At 37.4% G+C, this 12,490-nt stretch overlaps 1 protein-coding gene across 1 annotated transcript; it reads left to right on the top strand.

Moving 5' to 3' along the window:
- Positions 1-1,818: 1,818 nt before the first annotated feature.
- On the top strand, positions 1,819-4,096 carry LOC108988588 (dof zinc finger protein DOF2.1-like). The gene is made up of 2 exons (XM_018961900.2): positions 1,819-2,177; positions 2,983-4,096. The coding sequence occupies exons 1-2, from the start codon at positions 1,959-1,961 to the stop codon at positions 3,850-3,852; spliced, it is 1,089 nt and encodes a 362-aa protein (XP_018817445.1). The 5' UTR covers positions 1,819-1,958; the 3' UTR covers positions 3,853-4,096.
- The last annotated feature ends 8,394 nt before the right edge of the window (positions 4,097-12,490 follow it).

Below are 12,490 nucleotides of genomic sequence, written 5' to 3' on the forward strand. Positions count from 1 at the left end.
CCAATACGATGTTCAATCCTAATATGATCGACACTACAAGAAAATTACATATTTGTAGCCAATTATTTCTTACAAAAATGACTATTTCATATCAAAAGTAGTCTGTTTTCATCGCAAATAATCATTATCGTTACAAATAATTCGTCACAAATGCTTTAATCAATATTATATATAGTCTGTTTTCTTGTAATGATGAAGTTGCATATAAACTTTAGATTTGAATGATAAGTTCCAAGATCAAGTGTGAACGCGTGTTGTATCCTTTTTAATCAATATTCATAATCATGTAGACCCTTTGATTTGAATATGCCTAAAATTGTAGACCAATTTGGATGATCATTCAGACTAAGTTTTTCTTCTGTCGGGTGCCCATCAAATCCACATAGATTCCAAGTGTCGCCTATAAACTATTGGTTAATCACTCTTTACCCAACATAACCATATATTCTATTATATATGAGATTGTACCTTTAGTTTTTTCTTTTATATAGAAGATCAGTTTGGATTTGGATTTCAAAGCAACTATGATTCCCCAAATCCAAGATTTTTAAAGAAAAGTCTAAAATCTAATTTGGCTAATTTGGTGTAAATCCAAATCTAGATTTTAATATATAATCCAAATAGGATTTTTGGATTTTAAAGACCCAAATCTAAATCCTTCTGATCCCCAAATCCAACCATCCATATGCACCATAATGCAACACATAATGACATAACAATTGACAAATAGATACGTTTATGAGATGATGAGAATATGATGAATAGATTTTTTCAATAAGAAGATGAAATCGTTTTAAGCATATACAATTTACATATCGAACTTATTCGAACAGAATATTAATGGTAATATTTATACTAACCCCCGACTCAAGTTTTTGCATTTACACAATATTATTCCTAAAACAAATTTGAAAAAAGATCTAAGCCGAGTTCCATAATATATAATATACACAATGCAGATCATCATGATCATCCCCATAGGGACAGTACCCATGTGAAAACAAAGCAGCACAAAGCAAAGCAAAAGCAACATTCTGCTTGTGGGCCATGCATGTTGCACATTCTCATGTTTATGTGTGTAACACATGAAATATTGGATGGATGTTTGAATGAATATTGAAGAAGAAGAACAAAGATCCTCCTGTCAGTACTGTCATCAGTATTGTCCCCAGGCCCCCACTTCCCTGGCCTCTCTGTCTTACTAGCATCATTAAACAATGTTCACATGCATCGACAGAAGTACCTTAATCAAACAGTAACAGCGGACAACAACACCTATATATGTACTGTATGTATCATATAGTGATGAATGATCAATCAACATCTTTTACTTGTACTCACACCATGCAGTTCAAGAACAAAAACAAAAAGAAGAAAACATGAACAGATCATGGGGACGAATCACATTTAATTAACTCCATATATATATATATAATAATATATATATGTATGCACTATTTTAATAGATAACAACTCTAAATATATAAACATATATAATTGAAAATGATGAGATTTAAGATAAATATCAACATTAAATCCAAAGTAAATTTTCTGTGTGTTTTTTGGAACACGAAGTTTGTGTTTTGTGGGGCTAAGGGAGGAGAGATGGAGGTGCATGAGGTTTTGGCTAAGGAATGGGACTGGTGCTACCTGTGGACCTAATCCGGCTGGGGGTGGGGATAGGGTGTGGGGTCCATAAAAATAGTTGCAGCCACGCGAGTAAGGGACCCACGCAATGACAAAGGCTGTGGGAGTTTCTGATCTCTCATCTGAAACCGTTGCAGAACAGAACAGTTCATTTGAGAGAGAGGAGAGAGAGATGACTCGAATTTTCTTGAAAATGCTTTCTCTGCGTGCAAGGCTAAGCCAACCAACCTCATCGATCATCCCGTAGGGGAATCCCCATCATTACACTCTCTCTCTCTCTCTCTCTCTCTCTCACTCGGGGGGATTGCTTTATGTATATATATCCACAGAGAGGTGGCTCTACTTCCTCACTTCTGCATGACTGCCTAATACATCTCTCGTTTTTCTTCCTTCAAACTCCTTTCTCAAGCCTCTCTCTTCCTCTCTTTCACTCTCTCTCACAGAAAACCTCAGAAAACATAGCAAATACAAAGACTTGTTGCAAATACAAAGATTTGCATGGGATGGATCCTTCAAGTGCACAACACCAGGTAGCAATTAGGGAAGCTAGGTTCTTTTCTTTGAAGAGTGGTGTTTAATTATTGGCTTTTCTCTTTTATTTAACAAGCTAGTGATCATTTGGCGTTCTGGGTCTTATGCCGAAAGATGACACCTTCACTTATATGTTATAAGTTACTTTGGTGTCACAAGAGGTTAATTAGATAAATAAATATTGTAATTGATCTTCGTCTTTGTTTTCTGCGCTTTCTGTTGTGTTTTCTTCGAAAAGATACTTGTGTTGCTGGGTTAATTTTATGGCACTAAAATGGCTCGCTAGCTTCTAAATTCCAAACAAATTTACCATTTGCTCGACACTAGATCTTTTTGGCTTTGATATGTTCTATAATTTTTGGTTTCTTGAGAAGAACTTGGACCGGTGGCTTTGAGGTTTAGATTTTACATGAAATTGCACCTACTACTAAAGAGCTAGAAAGCTCTCTACCTCCTTGTATGTGATCCGTTTCCTCTCAAGAAGGAGAAATGAAAGGATAACTCAAACTTTTCGAATCGTACCTCCTTAACCCAATTTTCATTTCCCTTAATTTGCTAAGTAGCTTTCTAGGCAGTCAAAATGGAAATTTCACTCAGATTTCTTTCTTCTGGAAATTAAAGCTTCTTCTCATGAGACTGCATCTTCATGTTAATCTATGTACGTATCAGAGTATGTATCACTGCTGGATGATTATTATAAAAGCTAGAGCACTAAGCATATACATGAGAAGATGGATCTTCTGGCTTGAAGTTAATGATTCGTGGTTATAGATTTTTTTTAAAATTTTTTGGTATGATCTTCAGGAAATGCCCGACCATATGCTGGAAAACATGATGGTATGCTTAAAAGGACAGCCTGACAGCAGGAAGCCAAGGCCACAACCAGAGCAAGCTCTAAAATGCCCGAGATGTGACTCCACAAACACCAAGTTTTGTTACTACAACAACTACAGCCTCTCTCAGCCACGCTACTTCTGCAAATCATGTAGGAGATACTGGACCAAAGGAGGAACATTGAGGAATGTCCCAGTTGGTGGAGGTTGCAGGAGGAACAAGAGATCTTCATCTTCATCATCATCAGCATCATCTTCATCATCAAAGAGAACCCAAGATCAACAGCCAGCCATGACACCAAACATGACCAACCCTAGTCTCGGAGCCGGCTTCCCATCCCTAAGTTATGATTCTCCCAATGACCTCAGTCTTGCATTTGCTAGGCTACAAAAACAGTCATGTGGGCAGCTTGGTTTTGATGATGAACAAGATTTTCCCATGGGAAATGCTGCTGGTTTTCTTGGTTCTCTTAGGAATGGCTTTCTTGACAATCAGAGTGTTTTTCCGAATATGTATTATAATGGGTATGATAATAATGGGAGCTTGGGAGAGGCGGACATTAATGGTGGTGAAGGCGTTGGGATTATTCGAGAAATGGCCGCTCTGCAGCCATACGAAGAACTGGGTAATTATGCAGCAACAACGGCTGTGACAGTGACAACCATGAAGCAAGAACTGTGCAGCAGTGGCCGAGAAAATGAGAATCGAGTCTGGTGGGGATTCCCTTGGCAGCTAAATGCGAATGGAATGAGCATTGATGCTCTTGATTCGGGAAGAGAAAGCTGGAATGGAATTGCTCCATCTTCTTGGCATGGCCTCATTAACAGCCCTCTATTGTAGGTACCCTGGAAGTTCTTGAAAAGGTCTGCAGGAGACAAAGAAAGCCATAGAATTTCCTCTCTTATTAGATTCAAATATTAGTTTTTTTAGTCTTTTGGGTTGTGTTAAGAGGGATCTGATTCACCAGAATCGATCATCTCTATCTGAATTCGTTTGTATTTTTCCTTTCAATATTCCTTTTTCATTTTGGGTTCCTTTTATTGGTTGATAAACTAATGAAATCTCAGATTTGTTTGCTAACCAAGCCAAGAATCTTGCGATGGTTGACAGTTATAAAAAACAGTTCCAGAGAGAGAGAGAGAGAGTGATGTTTCATGGTTTCTGCAGTCTGAACACTGAACTCTCTGAACTCTGAAGCATTAGAAAAAGGTTGATGCTGCAGGAGCTTGGATTTAAATGAGTGGTTCAGTCAAGAGATTCTGCCATGATTGCATCTTACTTTCCAAGTACTAGATTTTAGCTAGGAATATAATAACAGCATATTAAAGTGGAAGAATAGTATATAATATGATAACGGGAGTTGATATATATATATATATAAGAATTTCAGTGAAGCATTTGGCACCAAATTCGGGATGGATTTTCTTGTTTCCGGCGGACAATATCTAAGTTAGGATCTGCGCGTGAGTGTGTAGTCAGTACTTAATTATAATCAGTTTCAAAGTTATTGGAATCCGAAAATCAATACTTTTTTTTAGAAGAGTTATATACAATAAAAAAAATCTTCACAACCTCCTCACACTTCATATTTTATATTTATTTTAATTATTATTATTTTTTTCTTTTATCAAATATTTATTATATGAATAATGAATAGAAAATTTGAAATAATTTAAAAATAATAAACTCAAAAAAAATTTTAAAAAAAATATTAAAAGATGATCAAATAGTAAAAGTGAACTCCACCTAGGTAATGCTCTAAAACTATAATTGATAAACAATACTGATCAAACAACAGTAATAGGTTGGCCTTCAAGCAAAAGTGAACTCATGGCTAGCTTTCTTGGTTTTAAAACATGGTCGGGGTTGGATGTCTAACTCGGAGGAAATGAAAATCGGGTTTGGGATTTTCACTTCTAAAGGCGAAATGAAAAGCAGGGAAAGAAGGGGGGGGGGGGTGGTTGGGCGGGAGATAAGTTTTTTTTTTTTTTAATAAAACAATTTTAAAAGACGTGGCATGCCATGTATAGCGGGAAGCTCAAACGGGATGTTTTAGCGATAACTTTAGCACTGTCTTATACAATAAGAGAGTACACAAAAATAAATTCACAAATTGATGTGATTTCATATGATAATAAAAGTAACTTTACAATCTGACATATTATATCAACCCACATCAATTTGTAAATTTACTTTTGAGAGATGTTCTAGCCAAGGTTGGCTTCTATGATGGCTACGAAGGTCATGTTGATGTGAGTGAGACTTTCCTTTTTGTCTCTAATTCGAAAGGTTTTGTTGCTATCAAGACTATATGTATCTAGGGGTGGCAATATGTGGCACAACCCATTAACCTAATACAAACACGACACGATAAAAGTGGGTTAGAGTTTAGCCTTAACTGGTTCGGGTCAAAACGGGTTGACCCGTTAAGACACGATTGCTTAACGGGTCACTAATGGGTCAACCCGTTATGACTCGTTAAGAAAATTAAATTTACCTTTATACCCTTAGACCTAAAGAGCAAGGAGGACGCTCTACTTCCTTCTTCAAGTTCTAAATATGTTTAGATCTATATTTTTAATTTTTTGTTATATTTGGGATTGTAACATTAATATATTTACAATATATGTTTTATTTATTATATTTAGGATGTAATTTTAATAATGAATATTATTACAAATTGTATGGATCATATTTGTTTGGGTTATAATTTAGACTTGTAGTTAGTTTTTTATTTTTTATAGATATTATTTATATTTAAATATTTATATAAAATCAATCAGGTCAAATGGGTCGTGTCGTGTCGTGTCGTATCGTGTCTGTTCAACCCATTAACGTAAACGGGTTGAAACAAAATGGGTCGGGTCGGGTCGGGTCGTGTCGTGTCAATTTATTTCTTATTCATTAACGGGTCATAAAGGGTCGTGTCATATCAACCCGTTATCTTACTGTGTCGTGTTTGAGTTTGGACTTTTGATACGAAATCTTTAACGGGTCGTGTTCGTGTTGACCCATTAAGTATAATGTACATACCTTGACACGATATGAACACGACTCATTAACACGATGTGACACCCCTATATGTATCTCTTTCCGTAGGTCAAAAATTAAAAGGACAAAACTCGAATAATCTATAGCATGAGATGTGATTCCAAAAACAAAAGTTAAGACCCTCTAATTGTACAAGACCATAATTGAATATAATTAACATTTTTATGTGCTGCAATTCATCTAATTAATGGCTTAAGAAAGGCCCAAAGTCACACTCAAGAGTCCATATTCTAAAATAATTAGTGAAGATTATGATTGAAGTACCTTGAAGAGTTAGAACTTTCTGTTTTTTCAAAAATATATGTCAAGGTTAAACATTAAATCATTTGACTGATAAGAACCAAACACTCATGGAACTATAACATTTTTTGGAGGATATATCAACTGGAATGTTGGTCTCTTTACTCTCTGCATTCGAAAGATCTTCACCATTCCTTTTGAAGTGGGTCAAAAGAGACACCCCTAAATACTTCAAAGCCTTAACTTTGAGTTCAAGAATATTATATGCCAATAGCCACTCCCCTTGCAGTCAAATCCTGCAATCAGCACCTCGTCCAAAATGGAGCACGAGAATGGCTATATATATAGTCAATTGAGCAACTATGCAAGTTTCAATGGAATCTAATGTGAGGATGTTTTTTTTTTTTTTTTTTGAAACTTCTTTGCATAATCAAGTCCATAACTTAATCATAAATCCAAAAAACGTCTCTCCTTTTCTAACAATGAAGTTATCTCTTATCTCTCCCTTCAACAATCCAACCCCCTCCAAGCTCCACCAGGCCTATGCCTATCTCCTCAATTGCTTCTCCTCCCTCCTTCTCCCCCATAGGGTCTATGTTCCATTTTCTCCAACACTTTCCTAGGTTTTTTTTTCTACTTTAATGATGGTTGATGAACATCTATTGTTTTCAAGTCTCCACATGGTTGTGCGCACGAAACCAATATCTTCACTGCCTATCAACTTGCCCTACTCGCTATTAGAGTGAGTTCATTTCAATCCACATGAGGGCCTCACGTCCCGTGCATACATCTCATATCCATTACAACAAGACATATATGCACCCCATTGCTAGGGATGGGGGAAACCTGGAGGAGAAGGAATCGACGGCGAGGGGCAATGCAAGTCTAGGAGCTACGAATGCGTAGAGGGACTACTGCATGGTAGGAGAAGAGAGAGAGAGAGAGAGAGAGAGGCGATGCATCTGAGAATGAGTGAGGTTGCAGGGGTTTCTCCAGGAACCAACGACTAGGGGCAATGGAGGGACGACAACATGATAGGAGAAGAGAAAGCAAGGCAAAATGTTGGGAATGTTTGAATTGAGGCGTTGAGAGGGTTAGAAACCCTAACTATTCAAAATGACACCCTTTTTTCCTCTAAAAACAATGTTGTTTTGAATAGTTAGGATTTCTACCTATGTCCTCCTTTTGAAAATGATGTCATTTTGCTTGAATGTCATTTGGGTTGGGCATTACATTGATGAACGACGTCGTTTTGACCCTGAACCCTATTTTGGGCTTGGTTGCTATGGTTTTGAGCTTTTAAACCTAATTTTTTCCCTAAACCCTAAACCAAACCCTGTTTTTTAAAACCCTAAATTGAGTTTTAATCTTTTTTTTAGCCATAAGTTTTTTATTTAAGGTTTTTATAATTTTTCTCAACACTAAATTTAATTGTTAGTATGTATTATTAATAAATACTAATTCACTAGTATCTAATTACATGTTGTTATAATATAGTATTTCGTGTTATTAACTTAATACATTAGACTTATTTCTATACTAATTACTTATTTTTATACTAGATTTATACTATAGTTTCTAATTACATGTTATTATATTATAATATTATGTGTTATTAACTTATTATATTATATTTATTTTTATACTAGTGTCTAATTACATGATATTGTAATATAATATTGCATGTTATTATATTATAGTAGTGTCTAACTTATTTATAACTTATTATTATACTAGACTTATTTCTATACTAGTGTTTAATTTATTTCTATGCTAGAGTTACACTATAGTGTCTAATTACATATTATTATATGTTAGTATTACATGTTATACTAATATCTAACCTATTTCTAACTTGATTATATACTAAACTTATTTCTAGTGTCGATTTACATGTTATGATATTATAGTATTTCACTTTTTTAACTTATTATACTAGATTTATTTTTATACTAGTGTTTAACTCATTTCTATAATTGATTATGTATGGTATTAATACTATGATATTTATTTATACTAAATTATTAGTCTATTTATATTATAGTATAAGTATATATTTTATAAAATTAGCTCGTACAAGTATATTATTGAATTTAACTATATAAGTTCTAGTTATATAACTATACTAGTTTATATAATCAATATATAAAAAATATTTTTTTTATAACATATGTGCACTATCGGAGTTGGAAGATAAAGTTGGAGTCGGAGTGGAGCAGAGCAGAATTGAAGTCGGAGTCAAATTTTTGAATTTTTACTCAACCCTAGACATGATACATGAAAATCATTTAATATAAGATTCACATTAGAAATCATAGACAATTTAATAAAAGAGCTTATAAAAATCTAAGTATAAGAAAAGTGCTACAAGAAGGCCAGACTGAAACCTTTGGAGGATGTGATACAGAGTGCTACAAGGAGAAATCTAGTTGCAATGAATTTTTAACGACGCCATTAATGCTTTTATCTTTATAGTAAACATATGACATGGTCCATCATAAGTACATGGACTAATTCAAATTTTAATATTTACAATAGCAACCCAACAAATAAAAAATAATATTTAAAAGATAGTAAACACCACAGTTGATGCATTTTTCAATATGGTTGAAGCCCAACATTGCGATTGACCGTCCCACGATAATGGCTTAGGCATTGATACGGTGCCCTTGTGTTTATTCATGAAAGTAAATAATAGATGAAATATAAATTAGTAAGAGACACACAGCTTTACATAGTTCGTCATAAAGCGTGTGTCCACAGGGTGTTTGGGGACAAATCCACTATGCTTGATATTTGTACAGTCTCTCATGATGTCACTTATCTCATAATACAATTGAGGATAAAAACCCTTTTACCTAGAGGAAGAAGATGATGTCTTTGAACCCCCCAAGAGGAAAATAGAAGAGGCCCCCAAGAAGCTCATGGCGTCTGCAGAGAAATCGCTCGTGGCTGGGGGGTTGCACTCTTGCCATCCTTGTTCAATCCGTACGCATTGATCAATACATGATGAGTTTGTTTCCCCACCACGGGAGCGACAAGCTACGGTGGGCACCATTGTCTTCCTTTGGTGGCGGGCTTGTTTGTGGCGCCCTCGACCCCCACATGTTATTTTAGTGGAATTTGTGACACTAGGATGATGACCACACAGATCCGCACCCCAACGACCGGTGATCAGAGTGTGTACAACATGCAATAAGTGTACAATATAATACTCGCAGCGGAAAAATAAAAAGGTCATTTTTTATTAAGTACCAAAATGTTCAAAAATAGTAAAATATCATTACAAGAATTATACAGTCATCCGATGGATAATTTAAAGAAAACAAATAACATAAGGAAACAAATCTTATAACGCTGATCAACATATTAGCAAGTCATGCCTCTGGTGAAGCTGGTCCCTTGGGTTCATACTCGGGCTCTGCATCAAAATCTACTGTGCCATAAGACGAAACCATAGAGTAATTCATCACAATGAGATTATGACATCTCAGCAAGAAATTAACCAAAACAAAACATCCAAGAGATTTAAAACACATTATTACAATCACACGTCCATATACGGTCAAATATGAAGGAAACAAAACCATATTTCTTTTTTCCAAAAATACATTTTTAATCACTCACGCCAAAAATCTCATTTTTTCCCAATCCTAACCATTATTTTATTATGCATACACCACAGTCTCCCCTATGGACTGTCCGCACACCCTGGCTCTCATCGTCACACCACGGGTAATGTCCGTGCATGAAACTTCGTAACGCGCAATGCCCAGTTCTACGCCCGGCGCGTATATGGCCAAGCATCCTCTATCCCTGCCAGCATAAGGTCACGGAATCGGTACGAGAGCATTATCGTCTCGTCTATTCCCATCGTCGCCCTGCAACAACTCAGGGGATGTCACGTCAGTCTGTTACGCTCCCGAGTGACCAGAGGAGCTCCACCGAGATAATGCTCCATCTCGATTTGGGGTCGTGATACACACGCACCTACATAATTAATACCATCAATCCCAAATTTTCAAAACAGACAACGTGACTTCATAGCACAGTTTATTTAAGATGATAAATATGCATGACAACAAATATTGGATGACATAGTGAATTGCTCATTTATAAATTTATAACAATTACAAATACACAGTTTACAACCAACTACACGCGTAATCTCGTCCTCCAATCCGGCCTAAGGTCCAATTCCAACAAACCAACAGTTTAATCCAACACTTTAACGGCCCAAGGCCCAATTCCAACAAACTAACAGTTTACAAATAAATACCAATTATAATATCAATTTAAATCTCATGGGTCGCGTTGGAAAATTACATACACGAAGATGAGAATTTCTGGAAGATCGTGCGAAAGGGGTGTTGCCCAAGGTGGCAGCACACGGAGGGCTAACGGCAGCTCAGTGCCAAAAAGAGCTCTCAACTTAAGGGTTGGCTAAATTACAAGTTGATATACACAGGTGGACTCTCAGGGATGGTCAAACAACCAAGGGAAAAACACTGTGTGCGGTGGTTCAGGATGGTGCACACAGCAAAAAGGCCTAAAGCTTTCGGAACAACAACTACAAACTTTGGAAACTAAGATTTTGAGTTAAGAGAGAGAGAGATAAACAACTATTCAAATCCTCTGAGAAGTGAGGAACCCAGGCCTATTTATAGGCCAAGCAAGGCTGTGGCAGGTGGCTGCGTGCCACACGGGTAGAGAAGAGGAAACCGACAATACAAGTCGTGGAGGAGAGAAATGCTATGGTGCGGTCGAGTGGCGTGGTGGTTGACAGTACATTTTTAGTGCTCATGGACGAACGACACAGAGCTGCTCAAGGAAGAAGGAGGTGGCTGAGTGGGGCGACGTCTTGACAACAACCTCTCGGAGTCCACTACCGAATGACACCGAGTAACTCATGGAAGATGGAGGTGGAAAGAAAGAGAGAGAAAGAAGGAGGTGGTGGCTTGCGAATTGTAATGCGTGGCTATGGTCTGAATGGCGTCAGCAGCAGTTGTGTAGAAGATGAATCTGGAAAAAGAAAGAAGAAGGAAGAAGAAAAGAAGGAGGAAAAAGGAGAGGGACAGTGCCAAGGAGAATAAGATGAAACTCTAGGGGTTTACCCAAAACGGTGCCATTCCATTAAGGAGAGGGCTGGGCAATTAACCCACAGGCTGGGCCATCAATGTACACGGGTTGGCCTTTTGGGCTCTCCTAACTCACACACCCATGGCCCACGATGAGGAACACACACACACACAAGCCCAAAATAAAACATTAACTACACACAAGCCCTAAAAATAAATTACAAAGTAAAATAAATTAAAAGAACGTTAATAAAATAACACATTTAAATAAAATATAAGGAATTAAAACGCATGAAAACTTAGGAATCTCACATTGTTGCCCTCCACGGTGAGGCCCTCTCGGTTCGTGGGATCGTTCCCCACCACGAGGGTGGCAAGCTATGGTGGGCAAGTCAAGCACTTACCCACAGTCTCCTTTGGGTGGTATTGCCCACCACCGCGAGGCCATCGTGGATGGCGGGTTGCCTACCAACCAATGTCTATCCCACGCAAGAGATTCTCTCTACATTGGTGGGGTGCCTCTGAGCACGCCATGGGGCAAGGAGTGCCATTCCGGAGACATAATTCATTTTCAGTGGTTTCTGAGGTCTCTCCTTGTGGGCCCCATGCCTGAAGATGCCCATATGCCACCATCGGTACACGCACAGTGGGCTAGTGGGCTGCCGGCTGGGCAGTGGGAATGGTGCTGCCATTTCTACCTGGCCATCCAGCGTGGTGGTCAATCTTGGCTCGCAACATGCAACGAGATGGTGGGCTTACATGCCTACCCCCTTAAGCCCCCTGGGTGCACGACGATGTGCACTCTTTACGTACATACACAGTGCCATCAACGCAACAACCAAAGGAAAAATGGCTAAAATGTTCTCTACATCAAACAACATCCACTATTCACAGGGTCATAGCTGCTTTTATATATAGGATAGATATATCTATGTCAAGGCAGTCTTTGCAGCTACTGACGGCTTCTCTCCGAGCCAGAAGCATCCACTCTGTCCATTAATCTTGTACTATATGCATGAATGCATGTTATAGACTACAGTGACAATTAATACAAAACTTAACTTGAGGACCATTTTGATCAAAACTGACAAAATAAAGAACCGGTTTGG

This window comes from Juglans regia, chromosome 5 (genome assembly GCF_001411555.2).
Source record: "Juglans regia cultivar Chandler chromosome 5, Walnut 2.0, whole genome shotgun sequence".
Lineage (NCBI taxonomy): Eukaryota > Viridiplantae > Streptophyta > Magnoliopsida > Fagales > Juglandaceae > Juglans > Juglans regia.

Excerpts from the sequence above, each read along its gene's own strand:
- LOC108988588 (XM_018961900.2), top strand. The coding sequence starts at position 1,959 with ATGTATATATATCCACAGAGAGGTGGCTCTACTTCCTCACTTCTGCAT. Across the intron at positions 2,178-2,982 it reads CTTCAAGTGCACAACACCAG|GAAATGCCCGACCATATGCT; the intron begins GTAGCAATTAGG and ends TATGATCTTCAG.